A 23472-nucleotide genomic window follows, 5' to 3' on the forward strand; every position below is an offset into this window, starting at 1 on the left:
TTTTCATACCGTCAGAGTCATTTTGCAGATTATAGTGGTGCAGCACTGAACACTGTCTATTAGGTGGCTGATGCTGCTGACCGGGCCTTCAGTTCCGCTTTCCAGAATACCTTCACCCTTCTAGGTGTTACTACTACTGAAATAGCGGTACTCTATCGCGTCGTTCAGGTCTCTAACTGACTAGGATTTCTCATATTATCGTAACAACCCTTGCTCGTTCTAACGAGGATAAATTATCGCCAAGGAATTCTGCTGCAGGATAATGGCAAGAGAGATTATAAGCTTAACTATGCATTATTATTTTAAGGAATATGGTGGGTTTTGAATACTATCGTCGTCTGAAAGTATCTCCTTTCGATTAACTGCATTAAGGATGCAGATCTGATCCCATCTTTGTTCCGTAGGAATGCTACGACAGTCTAAACGTTACACTGAACAAAGAAAATTGCCCTGAATATAGTCGGTTGTTCCAACATCCTTAATATGGCTAGCCTAAGGTTAGTTATCCCTTGATTGTAACTGCTACCAATGGAGGCATTGCTCTTGTGTTGTCCACAGTTGTGCGAGTGCAAAAATGAAGAACTGAGCTCGTGGGGAGCTATGTCGAATGAATCTGTGTTAAGATTATGACAGTATAGGACAGGCTGTGGATGCGAAGACAGGACATTACTTTATTCATCCGTAAACACGCGAGGCAGCCACGGACAGCGATATAGCAAGAACTAAACTAGCAAAGTTTAGTTCGCTTACCAGACTTTGTCATGTTTTAAATGCAGTATATCCTCTGAATAGCATTGCATTTATGACTATTGATAAACTTAATTCACCCGTAAACACGAGATGCAGGCACGGATAGCGATATAGCAAGAACTAAACCAGCAAAGTTTAGTTCGCTTACCAGACTTATATTTTAAAAGCCGTATAGCCTGTACATTTCATTTATTGCCCCCCCCCCCCCCCTCAAAGCAAAGAAATGAGAAGTCATTTGGCAGAGCTTTCTCGTTAAGGGTAGGGGTTCCAAGTAATATCTAATAATAAGAGGCTTTTGTTTGGAAAGATTGACTTTCCGTTATTTATCCTCTATCCTATGTAACTCAACAGTCAGTATTCTCAGCATTCCTTGAGTACTTAAACGTTTTACGTTAATAGTTGTATATAACTTTATTATCTTAATACTATTATAAAGGCGAAAGTTTGTATGGATGTATGGATGTATGGATGTATGGATGTATGGATGTATGGATGTTTGTTACTCTTTCACGTAAAAACTACTGAACCGATTACAATGAAATTTAGCACACATATAGAGGGTAACTTGGATTAACACATAGGATAGGTTTTATCCCGGAAATCCCACGGGAACGGGAACTATGCGGGTTTTCCTTTGAAAACGCGGGCGAAGCCGCGGGCGGAAATCTAGTACAATATAATAATCCTGGTGGGATGACAAAAAACTTGTCTAACAAACGATTATCCTAATCCCTCAGCGATTTATTGTTTGAGCCCCGAAGAAAAATCTCATGGGTGCAATAATGAGGTCAAATGGGTTGAAAAACGAGTCAAATAAATTGCCTACAAGACCGGGCAACTAAAATAGGCCTATGAGAGGTCAACTATACGTAATCAATCGTCATTTGTTACATTCAATCGCTTTGCGATTAAAAAATCTCTTCCGATGTTTGTATATGAAAATTGGTCGGCTAGTGCCATTTAATTACGATACCAAACATACCGTTGACACAAGGCTTGGTGACAATCCTCGAAACCACCGCCACAAATCATCTGCGAGATGATATTTGATCCGACTCGCCTTCCTTCTTTGTTGTGATTAGGCTTTGCATTGGTAAATACAATTTGTTCAATTCCAATTTCCATAATTGGTAAACCAATGGTGGTTTCCTGATTCCTGAAGCGTAAACTTTTAGGATACGAAGTATCAATTTCATGCGCCCATTATTTGACGTATCTAACCTTTATTGTATTTATTAGGTCATTTACTATACTGCCCACTGTGAAGTAGATTTCAAAACCTTTTTCTACCTACCTTAGAAGAGTGAAGATCCGATACGGTCATATCCAAAACTTCTTTCGTGGGTCCTCGTTGACAAAAGCAAATATCTATGATCATTTTAATGATCAATCCTTTGTACATTTGCACCAATCGCCATTAAAGCCCCGCGAGGGCTGATATATATTTGCACCATTTCCCCGTGGGGACGGTTGTTATCAAAGCCCCGCGAAGGCTGATATATATTTGCACCATGTCTCCGTGAGGTACTGTTGTAATCAAAGCCCCGCGAGGACTGATATATATTTGCACCATTTCTCCATGAGGGACGGTTGTAATCAAAGCCCCGCGAGGGCTGATATATATTCGCACCATCTTTTCCGTGAGGAACGATTGTAATCAAAGCCCCGCGAGGGCCGATATATATTTGCACCATTTCCCTGCGAGCGACAGCTGCGCGAGGGATGTTTGTAACTAGAAATAAGTAGGGCCTGCCAAAAAATGCTTAAGAGGCACCCTGCGAGGGTGAATTTGACCTGGCTAACCCCTGCGAGGAGTAGTGGCCACATTTATGTATTCTGCTTCGAGCAAGAATACACCTTAGTGCTAATATAAAAATAGCAGTAAATAATCATTTAAATAATATAGCAATTAACAAGGTCCTTTAACTTATTTTCCAATGTTAGCGACATTTAAGAAATTCATAATTCAAATCAATTCACTAAATTTTAAAATGAACTTCGATTCATATTTATTTTTGTTCATGCAATCGATGTAACATTTAGTTGCTTTATATCCGTTAACATTCCTTACGAACGCAACCATACCGTCGTAGGACGTTATATTTAATTGCACAAAATAATCTCCACTCACCCGCAATTTTTTACTTTTTGTCAAGGTGTACAAGTTTATAATATTATTCTAAAACGTTAGAAGTGAATTGTAAATCCTTTGAAATAAGTGTATCTAAATCTAATTTATATTAAGATATCTCGATAATTATTATACGATAACCCTTTCAGCACAAGTTCAGTAAACCAAAGAATTTAATTGTAAAATTTTTGGTACTTACTCGTTTTAACAAAAAAGTTGCATCATTTGAACATAGGAAACGTAATTTTCAATCAAATTAGCCGTGTGTAATATGTCTATTTTCACATTAAAAACGGATCAGAATAATACTCATAAAAGGACACGTATAGACTACGGATAGTTTTGAATGTGTGGAACATTCATGGTACGTATCTACTATACATGAGCGAATTCCATCATTATTCAGTTGAGCGGTAACTCCCGTACGATTTATAAAATAATATCACAACGTGTTCTGACATGTCGTGACTTCTTGGAGCTGACTCATCTCGTTCGATAATTTTTAGTAATAAACTATGATAGGAATTCCGAACCGTCCCTAGCGATAACGACAATGTAATAAAGTCGTAGCAATGGATTGTATGCCTGTAAAGCTTTGAGTTGGCTCATATCCATACTAAGTATTAATTGTAATTTTTCCACGAAAAATTCACTTGTACCCTTGTAATAAAAACACATTATTAAAAATGAAATAAAATATTAAAAATATCTATATACAAGAGAGGGTATTTGATATATCTAGTAATATCAAATAATCACAAAAGTAATATTAACGATTCGAGTAAAGCCGAACGGTAACACCGTTAAAATAGCTTTACTCACAGTATTAAAAATTCAAATATTAATTAGTACATATTGCATAATGAAATATTTCAAAAGAAAAGTTACTATTTCAAGTAAAATGTAACGGTTGTATCGTTAATTTTAAATATCTTTATTCATGCTATTAAGTATTTAAGCATATTGAAAAATAAACTATTGCTGAAGGATTCATTAAAAAACCTCAGCATTTTAAATAAAGTCCAACGATTATACCGTTGACTTTAAAGATTTTTACTCATTTTTAAGTAAAATATTATTAGAATAGATGTAAAAATAACTCACTGTACCGATCCGACGGGATATACTTTTTAACACTTTTAGCACTTGCTTTAAGCAATACTTAATACTTAATAGCACCAAGGTTGTAGTCTTGTAGACAACCTTCTCGCGGCGGAAGCTAGACGCCAATGAAAAACATCCAGCGCCCGACATTATCGTGCGCCCCGCCACCTGGTGGAGAGGTGTGCGAGAGAGATAGCATACATACAACGGAAAGAGAGGGAAGAATAGGCGGAAAAAGCTAGGTGCCTTCTCAATGAAGTAAGCTTCAAATTACGGTCAAGTGTTTAATGTTATGTTTAATTGTAACAGAAACGATTACTGAGGATAGCTGGGTTGGTTGATAGGAATAATTATTAAAAAAATGAATTTAGCTTGGAGCTTTTCGTGAAAGTTTCACTTTGTGTAATTTGAGCTTTCCATGTAATTTGAGCTTTTTGTGTAATTTGAGCTTTCCATGTGATTTGAGCTATTTGTGTAATTTGAGCTTTCCATGTGATTTGAGCTTTTTGTGGAATTTGAGCTTTCCATGTGATTTGAGCTTTTTGTATAATTTGAGCTTTCCATGTGATTTGAGCTTTTTGTGTAATTTGAGCTTTCCATGTGATCTGAGCTTTTTGTGAAATTTGAGCTTTCCATGTGATTTGAGCTTTTTGTGTAATTTGAGCTTTTCATGTGATTTGAGCTTTTTGTGTTTTTTGAGCTTTCCATGTGATTTGAGCTTTCTATATGATTTGAGGTTTTTGTGTAATTTGAGCTTTCCATGTGATTTGAGCTTTTTGTGTAATTTGAGCTTTCCATGTGATTTGAGCTTTTTGTGTAATTTGAGCTTTCCATGTGATTTGAGCTTTTTGTGTAATTTGAGCTTTCCATGTGATTTGAGCTTTTTGTGTAATTTGAGCTTTCCATGTGATTTGAGCTTTTTGTGTAATTTGAGCTTTCCATGTGATATGAGCTTTGTGTAATTTGAGCTTTCCATGTGATTTGAGCTTTTTGTGTAATTTGAGCTTTCCATGTGATCTGAGCTTTTTGTGAAATTTGAGCTTTCCATGTGATTTGAACTTTTTGTGTAAGTTGAGCTTTTCATGTGATTTGAGCTTTTTGTGTAATTTGAGCTTTCCATGTGATTTGAGCTTTTTGTGTAATTTGAGCTTTCCATGTGATCTGAGCTTTTTGTGAAATTTGAGCTTTCCATGTGATTTGAGCTTTTTGTGTAATTTGAGCTTTTTGTGTAATTTGAGCTTTTCATGTGATTTAAGCTTTTTGTGTAATTTGAGCTTTCCATGTGATTTGAGCTTTCTATGCGATTGGAGCTTTTTGTGAAATTTTCACTGTGTGATTTGAGCTTTCCATGTAATTTGAGCTTTTTGTGAAATTTTCACTTGGTGTAATTTGAGCTTTCCATGTGATTTGAGCTTTTTGTGAAATTTTCACTGTGTGATTTGAATTTTCCATGTGATTGGAACTTTTTGTGAAATTTTCACTTAGTGTAATTTGAGCTTTCCATGTGATTTGAGCTTTTTGTGAAATGTTCTCTTTTTGTGAAATTTTCACTTGTGTGTTTGAGCTTTGTGCTGAATTTAGATTTCCACGTGATTTGAGATTAAAGCAAATAATAGATGGCTACGATCAGCCGGGACGGGCAACTTTTATGCGGTCGTCACTAAAACCGTATATGTTTAAAGAGCAGCATGGTGTCAGGCGCGATGCGGCAACGTTGCCTGCTAGCAGAATATCACCACGAGCAGCGCATCACAGCGCAACGCGAGTGCGACGCAGCAATGTCGCCCGCTAGCAGAACATCACCACGGTCAGCGCATCACGGTGCGAGCGCGGTGCGGCAACGTCGCCCGCTAACAGAGCACACAGCACACACTCACGGTCGGCGCCCGTCAGGTTGATGTACGGCGACTCCTGGTGCGCCGTCTTGGCGAGGAACAGCTTGTTGAGGAACGGCTTGAGCAGCGCGGCGTCGGGCGCGATGCGGCAACGTCGCTCGCCGCGCATGCGCGCCAGGTGCGCGTGCATCGCCAGGAAGCACGCGCCGGTGATGTACGCGTCGTAGCCCGCCTCGTGCTGCTTGTCCGCGAGGTGCTCGTAGCCGCGGCCCTCGAGCGATGCTGCGGATTTAATTCAGATCATCTTCTTTTTACATTTGTTAATAAAATTATATAAACAATGTATGTTCTATACATATTTATGAAATCATCAATGTATGATAATGAGGAGCCAACTGCGATTATAAATTAGGAGAAACTGAATAATAAATTAACAATCAGCAAGATCAATCAATTGCGTAGTTTCATAAATAAATTTAATGAAACGCAAAAATTGCATTCATAATAATTAAATTAACTTTAAAAAAATGTAATTTGCAAGCCAAATTTTCATAGAAATTTAAACCCAGTAAATAGTGTACTAGATAATTTTATTTTTGTTACAAGACAATAAGAAATTTGCCCTGGCAGTGGACTGAATTTTTTATAAAATTACAAAAGTAGATAATATTAAACTTACTAATTTTAGGCAGTGCAAACGGTGGTTCAGATAATGTGGCCAACAGATGCTGGAGCACACTGGAGTTCACTTTGTCCTTGAATGGTGGGAGGCTCGACATGTACTTTGTGTCTAATAGCCTGGAAACACAAAATAATTTTGAAAGCTGAAAAATCATTATTATTTTAAAAATACCCCCCACATTTTATTTAATAGTATAAATAGACTTTCAAATAAATTATTAAGTATATTTTACATAAAATTTATAAATATTTCAAAAATAAATGCGTAAGAATTTTTTGTTTGGTTTAAATCGCACAAAATCTGTCCTCATTAATAGTTAGCCATTAGGAGAATTGCCCGTATATTATTTTAGTTAGCCATAAAAGTAACAAAAATTAGTTCAGATTATACCCTAATTTAAGTAAAGCACTGCACTTGAAATACCTCATATAAGTTTTTTTTTTTAATGTATATTTACCTGGGAAACATGCAGTGAGCAAACTCCTTGAAAGAAGTGTAGTCCGACGGCAATGGTTGGAAGAAATGGTTCAACGTGTGCAACAAGTCTAACAGCATGTTATGGCCAATCACAAGCTTTCCCTGGGACAATTTCATTTCATATATTACATCAAAATATGGGGATATCATCATATTCCAACAATAAACCCTCAACTATCATTATAAAAATGCTTGCAATTATAAATATGGTTCATTATTAATTATTATTAATAACAGGCATATTGTATTTGTATAGTTCATAATTTTTTTTTTGTTTCCTTAATCGCCTTCACACTGTCTCGTCAAATAAATGTTTGTTCTTTCATAAATAAAAAGTGAAGGCCAATAGCATATGTCTGACACATTTTTTATTTGTAAAAAATATTTAATTTTATCCAAAAATAAATCTTAACCAATCCGACCGAAACGTTGCTATAACAGTTCAAAAAAAATTAACAAATGTCCTACAATGTAGTAAAAACAAAAACCTTACCGACTGACTGATCATCCTTGCTACTTTAGAGAAGCCGACAGCATCCTCGAACTCCTCCCACTCTTTTTCTTTCTTCTCTACATCACGACTCCTCCTGTCGTCCGCCGACGAGAGACGCGTCACTTTTAACACCCTACATACAAATCGCTAAGAGAATTTAAGCACATAAAATTTAATTAATATTTGTACATTTAAATCTGCCTTTAGTGAGTAACTACTGTTAACATTAAGTTGAATATCTAAATTACAAGAAAAATAAACAAATATACTATGAAAGAGCATAAGAAAACTTCCACTCGGTCATTCTTTAGTTTAGTGAGTAACTACTGTTAAAATTGTGTTAAATATCTAAATCATAAAAAAAACAATATACTACAAAAGAACATAAGAAAACTATACCCATACTGGAGTTTTCATCACTTTCCATTGTTATCCCACATATTGAAAGTTATTAAACAGTTATTTTCATACTAGGAATTATATTATAAGTAAAAAGGTTTAATTAGATTATAAGCCCCTTTTCTATAAATTCCCTTTTCAGTAAGGACCTTTCGTAATGCTATTTTGTTTTTTGGATGTGCAAGCAATAAAATATAAGGGTTAAATCATGCTATCCAAAATCATTAATTCCTCCAGAACAAAATAACGAACCTATCCTTATTCTCCAGAACTTTGGTTTCCACAAACACTTCCTCCTTGAATCTCGCCCCCAACTCCTGAAAGAGCAGCCGCCGCATGAAAGCGTTGCAGCGATCGATTTCCATCTCCTCAGTTTTATCGCTGTTAAGAAAGTCCTGGACCTTCTTGCTGTGAATTGAATGAAAAATGCAATGCAATAATCACTACTGAGTACTATACTCTATAGCTAACTATAAGCGGAAAAGTTTGTTTGATCAAGTTTATCTCAAGAACTAAACTAAAGTTACTAGCCAACTCAATCAAAAAGATACAGCCATTTTGGTGAAATTTTTCTACATTCGCAATGGTTGCAAGGAATCAAAACTACAGGGTGAACACAAAATATGATTTTTTTTATGAAGTATCATCTCATAGTAAAAATTGCGAAAAGCATACATTTTTTAGTTTTTACTAACAACATGTAAAAAACATGTTTGCACAGAATCCTCAGTATGCCAGTGCAACTTGCAGTTTTTTAAACTAAAGAGCTGAATTAACACATGAAAATATGCAGTTCTTAAGAAATAAACCTTATTATCTAAATCTTTTTCTTGATTCATTTGTAGAAGTAATCTCTAATCTAATTGAATGTTAGAAAAATTTAAACAATGATAGTTTCACAATAAACATTAGTAATCAACAAGTTAATGACACTTGTTGCTGTCTACATGAAAAAAACAGCTCTGCGTGTTATTTTTATCACATGCAAGTTGATAAGCAGTATATCCTGCACAAATCCTAATCTTGTAAAATAACAGGATATAAGCAGACTAAATAATTACCCTTAATTACACTATCTCGCAGTCATTATCAAATAAAAATTGTTTCAACTATAACAGATAATATTCAACACACAGAATCATGTTGATATATTTTATTGTGTCTTCATTAAATATTAAGCACATTGATTTAGAATCACAAAGAAAATTTTATTTTACATATTTGTTTTTTACCCAATTGCAACAGGAGGAAGATTATGTATTTTTAGTGTAGATATGTATGTACATTGATTGAATTTTATGTTAGTGGTTCCAATTGATTTGTCTTAGAGCGTATACGCACTATGCGGGTAGCCGCATTGCGGCCTGCGGGTAGCCGTCCGGCTGACCGCAAGCACAATTATGTACGTAATATTCATTTCTATGCGCACTGTGCGGTCTGCGGTAGCCGCATCGCAGTGCGCATAGAAATGAATATTACGTACATAATTGTGCTTGCGGTCAGCAAGACGGCTACCCGCAATGCGGCTACCCGCATAGTGCGTATACGCTCTTAGTCGTACAAGTGACACTGGGTACATAAATATACATAATACAGTTGAACCTCGATAACTTAAACCTCGGTAACATAAAAACCTCTGTAACATAAAAACCTCTGTAACTTCAAAAATAATATGTTCCCTTCCCATCAGAGCCCAAAACCTCTTTAACTTAAAATACGCAACCTCTATAACTTAAATAAATAATCTCTGTATTGGCCCTCAGTAACTTAAAGAAATGTTTCCACAACCTCTATAACATAAAATTGTTTGTCAATGAGTCATTTTGAAAGAGTGTCAAAACAAAAGGTTTCGGTATTTATTGCTTGCACGTGTTTACTATGTATTGTTAACGTAAACAATACATTACCTATTGTTTGCTTTATCGAAATTCTTCAAAGCTTTGCGGCGGTTAGCTTTATGACAACGACTTACTTGCATCATAAGTTTTTGATTGTTGTCCTGGAAATATCACTTTACGTACTGTGTGATAAAATGGCTTTAAATGAGTCCAAAAAGAAAACTAACATTCCTCACCTACACTGATAAATTAAAAGATATAGAAGCAGTGAAAATGGATAGAACCTTGATAACTTAAAACCTCTATAACTTAAAATATTTTGTGTTTCCCTTGGACTTTAACTTATCGAGGTTCTACTGTATTTATTAAAAAAACTAAATAGTTAACAATCGCTTTTGCTTTTATGATAATAATTTTTGCTATAGATATTGACAGCAAAACATTTATTATTAGTTTACTACTTTATTAAGCTATTGCATAGCTTCTATCGTGGGCTTTGAGCGTGGAGATCAAATCCAGAAATTCCGTAACGAAAACAACCTAACGACCCCACTCTGACCGGCAAAGCGGATCACCGCTTATTGCATAGCTATGCAATAGCTTTACTGTGGCAGTCTCCGAGTGCCACACGTCTTATTATAGATTATAACTCACCATATATCTTCAATTTGAGATTTATGTTCCTCAGGAATTATTATAGTTCCCTTTTCATTGGAATATGACTTCTGCCGCTCTATTAAGACTTCCCTAAGTCTTGTCTCTGTTGGTTCCGTCATGTATGATATACCTAAAAATGGCATAAAAGAAATGTAATGTTAGTTGTTTTTGAGTTGAATAATGCTAAATTTAAATCTTATATAATAATGTAATATATGTAATATATGTAAGATGGAAATCCATAGAAAGCTGACGCGTAACAACCACAGGACAGTTCATTGGCATCATTATTATATTTTATGTAGTTACATATTTTGTAACATTTAAATGTAATGTGGACATGATTTTGAGAGAGCAGGAGTTTCTTGCCGGTTCTTCTCCATAGATACTGCTTTCCAATTGGTCATAAAATATTTTATGACGATTCAAAAGTGCTTCTATAAGAAGTGTAATTGAATACTCAAACTCAAACTCAAAACTCAAACATTCATTTATTCAATTAGACTACTATTTAGTAGCACTTTCGAATCGTCATTACATAGTATTTTTAACATTTACCACCGATTCGGAAAGCAGTATCTATGGAGAAGAATCGGCAAGAAACTCCATAGTTGCTCTTTTAAAATAATGTCAATAAATTAACATAATATGTAACTAAAATATAAATGTATGTAACTAAAATGTAAAATATAAATAAAATATAAATGTTTGAGTTTAGCTTTATTCACCCACTATTGACCATCATAAGATAAATTGTTTGGAATATAGATTGTAGTCCACCATATGGTACATTTGCCGTAAGTTTATGAAGGGTATGGTTTAGGAATAACAGCTGTAAAGCTGGATTTTTAGATTTACCTTCTCTGATCAGCTTGTTAAAATCAAATCCTTGCGATGCAAGGAAATCCAAACTGGAGCTTTGGCAGAGAAACATTTTCTCAGGCCCAGGGCGACTTCGCGGGAATAAATAGAAGTTGTAAGCATCGTTCATGTAATGTTCTTCTTTATCATCCCAATAGAAAGCGCATAGTCCATACTGAATGAGAAGAAATTCCGTAGAACCGTTCAGTAGAGTCAAGTAGTACTCTTGCGGCAAATCAAATACCGATACATCGCGGCCGTTTATCAACCCTGTGAATTCCGCATCTATTACCAGAAAGTCTGCTTTCTCTATAGAGGCTGCCACCATAGGCAGAGACTCTTTAAAATCTGTAAAAAAAATAAAATAAAAGGATCGTATTCATATTGTACGAAAACGTGTTGAGGTGTGGAAAAAATGGTTAAGTACTCACTCTTCCGGGTCACTTCCATTTTCTATAGTATAGAAAATAATTTTATATATATGTACACTCAATATTCTTAGTGAATTAATTATTAAATGTAAATATTAATAGAAAAACAGAATCTACACAAAACATTGCTGAGCGCAAGCGGTGACAACAGTCAATGTTGAATGTTGCCATCATTTTTGGATTCACCCCTAAAGCGTCTTATTTACGGTCCATCTTGACGTACGTCCCGCCAAGGTCATACACGATGCACGACGCAAAACGACAGTGAATAGCGTTGACGTACGTCAATAATTATTATTATTATCTTGCTGGATGTGCACGACCAACTTTTCATCCAGCAAGCACCCCCACCACCGCGAACGTCGTGCAGATGGACAGTGAATAGCGCGGACGTACAGCAGATTAGTGTTGCCAACAGAAATTAATGTAAATACAGTGCAACCTTAATATAACGTACCTCAATATAACGATTTCCTCGATTTAACAAATTTTTCGTAATCCCCTTGAATTGTCCATAATGGCTGGTTCACACTTTGATTAGTGTGAGTGCAGGTGATTAGTGCGAGTGCAGGTGTGTAGTGCGAGTAGTGTCCAATTGACTGCGAGTGCAGGTGATTAGTGCGAGTGCAGGTGTGTAGTGCGAGTAGTGTCCAATTGACTGCGAGTGAAGGTGATTAGTGCGAGTGCAGGCACGCTGCGAGTGAGGGGGAAGGGAGGGCGCGCGGGACGTGGCTACTCGCAGTCCACTCGCAAAAAAATAGAACACGCTTCTATTCACTTTACTACACAGCCTACTAAACACTCGCACTAAACAGTCGCTGTCCACACGTAGTACTACTCATCACCTGCACTCGCACTAATCAAAGTGTGAACCAGCCATTAGATTCAATATAAAATATCCCTTTACATTACGAACATTTTTTGCGAACATCCTCTTTAAAACGAATTTTTAACTATCAAGAAAAGTATAAATATGTACCTCTAATTAACGAATTTCGTCAACCCAAAACCTTTATATAAAGTTCCAACCAATGTAATGACTCTTAATCTCATAGTATGTGATTCATGTCGCGACAGGTTTCGACATGCTTTTGTTCGTAAAACGATCATTTTTGTATTAATTTAAATTGGAAAGTAATGTGAACACTGCTGCTCGTCACTATTGTTAAAGATTCAAGTTGAAATGGATCAGAAACATAAAATACCTCTTTATAACGAATTTTAGACCAACCTAACCTCAACATAACGAACCTCAGTTCAACGAATTCCTTGATATAACGAATATTTATTTGTTCCCTTCAGATTTGTTATACCGAGGTTGCACTGTACTTGGAAACGTGGCCTATTGATATGATTTTTTTGTGATAACTTAGTGAGTACATGAGCAAGCAAGAAGCGGTTATTTTATATTTTTATGTACACAGGAAATCCCAATTATCATTACTTTTGGATCAACCTTGTACACATGGACAGTTTATATTCCGAAGTTATTATTTTAAAAGAACTCCAAGGCGAATTGTTGAATAACACAGATTTTATGCAAAAGTCCACTGCAGAAAAATGGCAATTTATTTAAAAAAAATGTCTTGACGAATTTGTTTGTTTAAAAAAAATGATTAGCTATATATACTCTCTGTTCCCGCCACTTCAGCATTTACTGAAAGAGTCTTTTCGGTCATGAATGTGAAGTGGCGGGAAGAGAGAAACCGAGCTTCATTAAAAATTAATTAAAAATGTGCTCTTGAAATATATAAATTTAGATTTGGAATGTTTGGATTCATATAATTCATTTAAAATAATGAAAAATTCTTAGGTACTGCAAAAAGTACAAAAAAATACATTTTTAAAAATATTTATTTACTCTTTATTTACCTCCTTTAAAATCAGATATACTCTATTTCTTCAAATAAAAGTTGGCAACCCTAACCATGCTTGATGCGCGCACGATCGTCAGTAGGACACATCCAGCACCGCGGCCTTGAGCCGACGCACTATGTGTTTTTAGACCCGAAAAAGTTTCATTCTTGTTTTATTGGAAATATCTAAGGAGCTTCTCTTTTTAAATGCACGAGTAGAACACCCAGAGTTTTATTTCAAAAACACGATTTTTAAAAAAATATTTAAAATATTGGAATTTTCGCGGCCGACTGAGCTAAATAAATTCGTATAAAAAAAATAGATACACTAGATAATATATTATGTTGCTAATATATGTAGTGATTACAGGCGCAAATTATCCCTTTTTGAAATTTTCGATATTGTCGATAGAGGCGAAAGTATTGTAATTTTTACTGATTTTCAGGTCGAAGCTGTTTTTTTAACAATTATATAAATCGTCTATCTATAACCAAGTTTTTGTTTATGGTTTAAGTCGTTAGTTATAGTCGATATTTTAATATTATTCAACGATTTTTAATAAAATATTAAAAAAAAATTGGAATTTTCGCGGCTGACTGAGATAAATAAATTCGTATAAAAAAATAGATACACTAGATAATTTATTATGTTGCTAATATATGTAGTGATTACAGGCGCAAATTATCCCTTTTTGAAATTTTCGGTATTGTCGATAGAGGCGAAAGTATTGTAATTTTTACTGATTTTCGTTTTTATTTTTTTATATTATATGCAGGCGTTAGTAGAAGCTCTGTTTAGTACCAAAAGAAGCCTTGAACTGAGGGCTACATGTGACAAAAATACCACATTCTAATCACGAAGTTATTACGAGATATAGATTTTCAAAGAATTCAAAGATAGGGTTGTCAATGTTTTTACCGTTATTTCCGTTTGACTTTTAATGAGATTACTATGATCAATGCTCAAAATATTGACGAAAAAGGAGATTTATTTGTATTAATTTGATATTATTGAATTTTCTTAAAAATCTAAGATTTTTTTTATTGAGTTAATTTATTAGTTACATATCATATGGATACCTATAATAATATATTGAATAATATTAAAATGTTGACTATAACTAACGACTTAAAACATAAACAAAAACTTGGTAATAGATAGATGATATATATAATTGTTAAAAAAAACTTTGACTTTTTCTTTACTAGGGTCAACCCTGACATTGAAAACTTTGAAAATCTATATCTCGTAATGACTTCGTGGTTAGAATGTGGTATTTTTGTCACGTGTAGCCCTCAGTTCAAGGCTTCTTTTGGTACTAAACAGAGCTTCTACTAACGCCTGCATATAATATAAAAAAATAAAAACGAAAATCAGTAAAAATTACAATACTTTCGCCTCTATCGACAATATCGAAAATTTCAAAAAGGGATAATTTGCGCCTGTAATCACTACATATATTAGCAACATAATATATTATCTAGTGTATCAATTTTTTTTATACGAATTTATTTAGCTCAGTCGGCCGCGAAAATTCCAATATTTTAAATATTTTTTTAAAAATCGTGTTTTTGAAATAAAACTCTGGGTGTTCTACTCGTGCATTTAAAAAGAGAAGCTCCTTAGATATTTCCAATAAAACAAGAATGAAACTTTTTCGGGTCTAAAAACACATAGTGCGACGTACGTCGGGGATTGACCTCACATAAGACGCTTAAATTTTTATTGACTGCGTTCACTGTAACCATATATATTATATTACTCTATGCTGTAACCTCAACAATACAACAATACTGATAAATATTTTTATATTATTAATCTTATGCTCAACGTGGAAATCCTTTGATTTTACGGATGTTTTTTATTGATTTATTGATTGTGAGGATTTTTTTACAGGAGTAAAACACACTCCAGCGTGATGGTTCCGCAAAAAAAGCAAATGTAGTTAAGTGTGCAAAGAATCGAATGCAATGAATAGTAGAGAAAAAATAAAAACGTATAGTAATTTTATCATCGTTGGGTATCCGACCTATTAATCGCAATCTACGGATCAAAAAGTTTTCCACGCCAAAAGTCCAGGAACAACTCCACAGGTGTTAAATATTTGTTGCCACATTCAAAAAATCATTTTTCCTTTTTTTGTTCCCCAATCAATACTTTCAAATAGAATTTTCTTGGAATTTTATTCTCACCTACGTTCTATTATTAAGGTTCTAGCCTAGGTTCTAGCAGTTCTAGTCCATGCTCTTACCGACACAATACATTGGACTTGATTTTCATTCCTGCTGATTTTCAGATCAACACAAAGACATACAAATAAATATAAACAAAAAAAAATTGAAAAAGGCGTATCCTCTACATATTCTTGTTGCATAATAACCAAAAAGTTGCATTAACCATTACCAATACAATACTTTAATGTGAACAATCCATACTAATATTATAAATGCGAAAGTAACTCTGTCTGTCTGTTACGCAATCACGCCTAAACTACTGAACCAATTTTCATGAAATTTGGTATGGAGATATTTTGATACCCGAGAAAGGACATAGGCTACTTTTTTTCCCGGAAAAATGACGCAATCCCGGAAATCCCACGGGAACGGGAATTATGCGGGTTTTTCTTTGATTGCGCGGGCAAAGCCGCGGGCGGAAACCTAGTATATATGGTACTTGTTTTGCATAGGTATCATAGTAGAATGGTAGCATTTGCATAAATAAAACACACTATAATCTTTAAACAATACGTTTATAATGTAAACTTAATAATTGCACTTCTCATTAAGGGTAGTCCGACTAAACTAATGTAAAATACTACTTTTAACCCTATATTCATAGAGTAAGACAACTATAAAAAATAAACAACTTTTTAAATGAAATATAAGTGTTGTCAGTTTATAACAAAATATAACAAATTATTTTTCTTTGATAATTTTTTCTAAATGTTTGGAAAGTTTCTCGTAGGCCGCTTTATTTCTATACAAATGTATATTAGCTTGAACCTTCTTCATCAAGAGGCATGAATCCACATCACTTAACGCGAGTAAAGCATCTGAAACAGAATAAAATAAAACATTTTATGTATACTAGTATAAAATATGCATTCTATTACGAATGATATTAGATTATTGATTATTCTAGTTGAGCATGAGTTTGAATTAGAACATGTCGTAATGAATAGCTTTAGCGAATTTAATATTCTTATATTCGTTTTCCTTTACGAACTAAAAAAAATTACTAACATTTTTCATAAGGTTTTTTTTAATTACATCTCTTCCCCATTATTATGAGTAAAAAATACTCACCCAGCATTTCCTTTCTAAAACTTTCGTCCGCATCGTCCAAGTGAATCAACATGGCGCTGTATAGTGCATCTATATGGGCGCCAAAAACGTTACAATCGTAACCTTCCGGGCGACATTTGAACAACGTGCATAGAGTTTGCACTGCGTACGAGCGCACTCTATCGCTGCTGTCGTCTAGGCGTTTAAGGACAACTGTGAAATTAATTATAATTATGAGGAGGAGAGGACTCCGATTATTATTGTGTTATTTTCTTTAAGCCATATAAATGCGAGAACACGTTTTTATGGTGAATCTTATAGCGTATTTATACTGACTTCATACATAAACGTGAACGAGAACAAATATTACAGCGAAATCAACCAAAAAAAGGGCCTCACCTTAAACAGTTTTATTTTTAAAGACGAATGTGCAGTCTCTCTAATAAAGCAATAAGTACATAGTTGAAAAACATTTTTTTGAAATAACTACGTTAATAAAATATTTTTTCCTCACCAAAATACAACTTATGCAGTATCTCAACGGTGAAACAGCCGCGTTGTTTGGCCAGTGTTGCCAGACAGCAGATCGCACGGAGCGTGTGTTGGCGGGTTAACAGCGAGTTATCGTCAACTAGACCGACCAATAGTGGCACCATTTCCTCTAGGAAAGGTTCGAGAGACTCCTTGGTGGGAAATAAGTTTACGTCCTACAAAGAATGAGATAATGAATATAAACAATATACTTTTTGGTAAATTCTTAAGAACTGAGACCGCTATGTTATAGTGCATCAATATTACATCAAAATATGTATTCATTCGTTTTCACTTAACCTGGAGCAGGGGCAGGATTATTTCTGCATTCAAACTTACATTAACTACCTTATCACCATAAAAAGCCATTACTCCTTAGACTTGAAATTAAATGTATGTTTATACGTACGTCCTTACACAGTATTACCATATTTCCTACAGTAGTGCGACGAATGTACTTGTGCAGAGAAACGGAGGGGAACTGGCGGGGGTCGGGCGACGCGGGCCGCGTAAAGCAAACACGCTTAGTTTGCTTTACCTAGCGCGAAAGGACGACGCAGTCGTATTTTTTGTGTAATAATTTTATTATACAAACACAAGCACAAACTGTTCCGTTTACGGATGTAAATCTACATTGAAATCCCAGAAGGAAACAACATTTCAGAAAGATTGTATTAATTGTATCTGTTGAATTAAAATCAAAGCTATGTATATGTTGTCCTCATTATTTTCTAATCAGATTGTACATCCCAATGCGAATGCATTACTTAGTTAAATGTTATAATATACAATTAAGAACATCCAAAAATAAAGTGTCCACGTAAATAATATTTAGCAGTCAATATCTGTAATTATATATTTATGAACAAATAATTACATCAGATTTAATAATCGCAATTATTTTGAATGTACATATGAATAAATGATTTCATCATAATATTAATAATCGCAATTGTTTATTTCCCATTTGTTGCAACCCTAGCGTATTTTCGTGTGGCAGCGTAAGTACCTACGCTGGCGGCGGCATCGCGCGACATCAAAGGCGATTCCTTACTGTAGGAAATAGTATTGTAATACTGTGGTCCTTATATCAAGACGTTCGCAGTATTCCCATAGAAAAAAAAATGTATGCGTGTACTAGAGTACACACGTAAGAAGTGAAACTTCTTTATGACCTTAAAAATGTCACGAGTATGGCGTAACGCAAAAATGTCACGCGTACGGCGTAACGCAAAAATGTCACGCGTACGGCGTAACGCAAAAATGTCACGCGTACGGCGTAACGCAAAAATGTTACACTAAATTTTTGTCCAATCCCGATAAAGAAGTTTCACTTCAAAAAGAAAACTTTTTTTTACTTTGTTCCATGTTTAACTTACCTTATCAAAACCATCCCCATCTCCGCCCCTCTCCAGCGAATCTTCCTCCGGATTCTCCTGTAAGGCTGAGCACAGACACGCGACCGCAGCTGTACGGATCGCTTCGGAGGTACGACCGGGCGACCAGACTAGATTGGGCAGGATAATTTCTGAAATAAAAGATAGCCGGTATAATTCACTTATATGTATATGTTATATTTTATGATTTTTTGTAATGGCAATGGGATTGAAAAATATTTGACACAATAGACCAAAACAATCGAAATTTAAAATTAATTCCTATAATTTAAGAAAAAAAAAATTGTTATGTGCTAGCTGCTTTAGTGTGTACGTACTTATTTGCTGTTTTATGTTTCAGTAATTTGTATTTTATGTCGCCGGATTAATTTAATTTGTGTTTTCCGTCTTTCGTAGAACACTCACCTTGAATAACGATTTTCAAGAAAGCTTCCAATTTTTCCGGTTCACTTTTCTTGAAATTAGTTTTCCTTTGTAACAGAACAGTTGAGAGCGCGGTGAATATCTTCAGTTTGACTTCAGGATCCACTTTTGGCACGGCCAAACATTCTTTTAGCAATGGCGCTATGAGATGTAGTTGCGCTCCCATTGCGGCACCTTAATAGATTAAAAGAAGTTAAACATATGCATAAACATTAAGCATAATCATTTAAAATATACAAGTCTTTAAAATTATTATTCCTCTACACCTGTGAGAACAATTGAAGAATTTTCACTAGAAAGCTCAATTCAAAGAAAGTTCATGAAATCGTGAGAAACAATGATCATTTTTATGTAAGTGGTCATTTAAAAGTTTTCAGTAAGTCTGTTTTTTTACATTTTTTATAATTAAATTAATGAATTCATTTGATAAGCAACAATTAATAAATAATGTTGTTGGCAACTTTATTTAACAGTTGATAAAAAATGTATCAATGAATACTGGGCTTTTTAAAAATAAAAAACATCTGGAATTCGAAATTCAAACCTGAGCGCAATAACACGCACTCCAGTAAGCACCGGTCCGGCGTGAGCAAGTTCCACATGAGCGCATCACTCGTTATATCCGATAATATCCGACGAATGTGACGCTCGTATAGAGAGGTTAACGTCTTCCCACATTGTTCGATATATCGCAACTTGTCTAGATTCGCTGTAAGTAAAAAAATATAATAAAAATTATGTTATGTTATCTTATGTTTCATAAGATAGTGCAGGAAGGCTACGCCAGTAGTTATGTCACTCGTTATTTCTTAGAGAACCTGTCGAATGTGATGTAGATATATAGGAAGTTAAAGTATTCCCACATTGTTTACGGAAATGTAACTTATCATGTTTGCTGGTTAAAAAATTGTGTCTTTTTTGTATGTTTAGATGTCATTAGTGACATGATAAAATACATCTTGGCTAATAAACAAACGCCAATTCGTCAATCTCATAAGAGTCCGGATGAATCATAAAATTATTAAAATGAAGATAGTTTTAAAACACATAAAAATTTTGTAAATACTTAAGTTTTTTCATTCATCTACTATAACTACTAAGTATTCCTTATTTTTTTCAACTAGATACAAGTACTTACATAAAGCCATAAACTGTATATTATCGTCCACCGGCATAGCATACACCGTGAAATTGATAATGAACAGTTCTTCAGCGACGGCCGCACAATCTTCTTTACAGAGATCCATTAGAGCTTCGCATACTTTCAAGAGGTTTTCTTGATACTTTGGCTGTAAAAAGGAATATAAGGTATATTGAAAGTTTTCCTTCTCTCGTCTTTGTTATTTTCTTTACATACAGTATTAATTAATAATTACCGCCATCGTTATAAACGATCGTCGAGTAATTTAAAGAAGAATTCTACCAATTTGGCATAATTCGACCATACTATCTTATTATTTTCAATTATTGCATACCCAAATCTATTGTAATCAAACACTATTAAATTAATAACTTACCTTTCTAACCCTGCACCGATCAGGATCAGCCAATTCCTTGCACAACTCGTGCAAAACCTTAACTTTAACCAGATCCCTTATAGATCCTTTAAGTATATTAGTGATTACGAGTAGAGCACTCCAGGAGTCAACTTCTGCTTCCACTAGAGGCCACCAAGTATCAGGTATTATGAAGTAGCCGAAAAGCTCAGACGCACGTTTTATCTGAAATAAATAACTTCCCTGATTTACTAATATAGTTAAGTCGTATAATTAATTAATGTCACAATACAAACTCTTAGCCAGTCAAAAGTGCTCTTTGCTAACAAAATAAGTTAAAATAGTTTTAACCGTACGCTTTCGATAAATACATGCTGTTTATGACTTACTTACTAGGCTAAAGTAGTTTTTCCCAAAGGAATTTTATAACCGTTAAGGAAGTCGACAAAAAACGCACTTATAGCTGTGTTTTTAGGTCACTAAATAATAGAAGAGAATGTTCTGATATAGGACAAATGTGTGACTCCGAACAGTTGCATGCTTCTAAGTTCCATATGACATACATACCTCCAGAACAACTCTCTGGTCTTCATCAGCTGCTCCTCTATGCAAGATTCTCACAATGGTATTCGCGTGCTGTGTGGCGCCCTCTTCAGCACATAGTAACAACCAGCAGAGCAACTGGGATGAACGGAGACGGGCATCCGCTTGCCAGCCGTCCATTTCTGATTGCAAAGTATAGTATTATGCAATTTTTTTAAGATATATCCCAAAATCTAACCACGCATTCAATATAATACTCAAACATTACAGCGAAAGTGGCCGCGGTAAATTAATCCCGTTTGTAATCCGATAAAATGTTTTTAATTTCTAAATGCACAAAAAAATTCTTGGATATTGTTTAAATCTCTAGAGTACAGATTATATAATAAATCTATTAAAGCAGTTAAACCTATTCGGACATGTTTCATAATTAATAAAACATTCAGTTATAGAAGTGCTCTCTTTGGTCCTTCGAGTCGGATTTGTACTAAAAAAAACCGACCTATGACTTTGGTAGAAGTTTCTTACATTACCTTATAATATATGCATTCATAAAATTAATATAACTCCTTTACCTCTGCCAATAGCAGGCACAATTTTCCCAATATTGCTTTGTACTAACACCCTGCACCCCAAATTGGGCCTCTTAACATCTGGATAATGAGATGGCACATCTTTTAAGAAATCTGTCTTTTTCTTTAGATCCTCTTCATTTTCATCCATGTACTGTAATCCTACATCTCTCCACAGATTAGTTGCAGTCTCTCGTATATCAGCCATTACATCGCTTAAACTAAAATTACAAAATGGGAGTCAGAAATTTCAAGTTTACTTTTTAAGTGTCTTTTTTAATGAAATATTAGCTGTGCTAATGTAAATTAACAAGGTAAGTATTTAATTATAGAGAAAATATTTATTTTTCTAGAAGAAGAATAGGCTCTAACAAATTAGGCATATTTATTAGAGCAATAATTTTTTTTTCTTTATAATTTACCTAGTCAATAGAAGAGGTATCATGCGATGCCAAAAGGAATATCTATCTCTATAACTGAGCATCCAGTTGCCAACTTCCAAAGTAACCTGGAGACGAACTTGAGTGTTCTCATCAAAGAGCTTTTCAGCCATCGGAGTTATGGATAACTCGAAACATTTAACATTACCAGCCATTACAATAGCACCTATATTAAACACAGAATACATTTAAAATATCAATTCATACATAGTTAAAACATCTAATTAATAGTTAATTAAGAAACATATGAGCTGAAACAAAATATTACATACCTATAGCTCTAACAGATGCAACACGCACTCTATAATGTTGATGAGCAAAATTAGACAAGACTGGTTTCACAAAGCTCTCCGATTGAAAATGAAAATCCCGTTGCAGAACTTTAGTAAGCAATATTATACATTCACATGCTTCCAGCTTCACTTTGGGGAATGGATCTGTACTCGTCTTCGTCAGAATACTCGTGAAATCATTAAAAAAAGGAGTTAATAAATGAGAACCCTTATATTTATCTATTATACTATGGACCAATTCCATTAAAACTAAGCGGATCTCCTCTGATTCCTCGACTATCTCTGGACAACCAATACGACGCAAAATTACAGGAAATATGTATGTTAAATAATAGTCATTCAAAGGCAGACGCTGTATAAAATTTGAAATAATCGTAATTGCGTTTTCTCTGCATGCTTCGGATTCGTCCGAAAAACTTTTAAGCACATACGCGTAAATATCAGGAAAGACAATGGTAAGATCACAATTAGAATTCGCAGGATTATTGAAGATTTCTTCATTTATTTTATGTAAAGCATTTCTTCTAGTCATTTTTGATTCACTTTGAAGTGCGGTTATATACTGCTCTAAAGCAGCACGAGGGTTATCTTGTAATTTTGGTATGAGTTCCGTCATTTTTTAATTCAATCAATCGTCAAGATCCTAATTTTTTTATTCGTACACAAGTTACGCTATTGACAAAACAATATATTTTCGAAAATCAATTTTAGTTTTTACGGTTCGTATTGATAAACAAACTCCGTTTCCATAACAACAGGATGACATCTCTGGCTGACATATTTGTCAAATATTGACAGTGGTCAGTAATGTTGCCTACTGGAGATCTAGGATTCGCCTAAATTTAATATAACTACAAAGTCGGATACTAATTGTTGGGTGATTTTTATAGGACAGCACAGGTCTGCTGGCTAAGCCAATGGTAATAAAATTATCTTGGAAGTGGTGTGACAACATGACACATTTTTTACATCATTTCA

At 34.5% G+C, this 23472-nt stretch overlaps 2 protein-coding genes across 3 annotated transcripts in view; both read right to left on the minus strand.

Moving 5' to 3' along the window:
• Nucleotides 1–11815, minus strand: part of LOC149906319 (poly(A)-specific ribonuclease PARN-like) — a 44125-nt gene extending 32310 nt beyond the window's left edge. For both annotated transcript variants that reach the window (XM_090104346.1, XM_090104345.1), the window contains exons 1-8: nt 11659–11815; nt 11225–11575; nt 10364–10496; nt 8124–8279; nt 7473–7605; nt 6960–7081; nt 6500–6618; nt 5863–6102 (exon numbers count right to left, since the gene is read on the minus strand). In XM_090104346.1, the coding sequence (XP_089960472.1) occupies nt 5863–6102; nt 6500–6618; nt 6960–7081; nt 7473–7605; nt 8124–8279; nt 10364–10496; nt 11225–11575; nt 11659–11677 (1273 nt within the window). In that variant the 5' untranslated portion in view covers nt 11678–11815. The remainder of the gene's footprint in view (nt 1–5862; nt 6103–6499; nt 6619–6959; nt 7082–7472; nt 7606–8123; nt 8280–10363; nt 10497–11224; nt 11576–11658) is intronic.
• Nucleotides 11816–16332: 4517 nt separating this feature from the next.
• Nucleotides 16333–23273, minus strand: Dnaaf5 (Dynein axonemal assembly factor 5). The gene is made up of 12 exons (XM_090104774.1): nt 22474–23273; nt 22184–22367; nt 21765–21982; nt 21214–21371; nt 20668–20871; nt 20289–20439; nt 19695–19859; nt 19133–19324; nt 18710–18858; nt 17314–17506; nt 16821–17012; nt 16333–16567 (listed from the first exon to the last, which is right to left on the minus strand). Exons 1-12 carry the CDS (start codon nt 23108–23110, stop codon nt 16431–16433), a joined length of 2580 nt encoding a protein of 859 aa, XP_089960900.1. The 5' UTR covers nt 23111–23273; the 3' UTR covers nt 16333–16430.
• Between the last annotated feature and the right edge of the window lie 199 nt (nt 23274–23472).

The sequence above is a fragment of the Colias eurytheme genome, chromosome 8 (assembly GCF_061535395.1).
Source record: "Colias eurytheme isolate Ceu_HAF_F1 chromosome 8, ilColEury1 Martin Lab GWU primary, whole genome shotgun sequence".
NCBI lineage: Eukaryota > Metazoa > Arthropoda > Insecta > Lepidoptera > Pieridae > Colias > Colias eurytheme.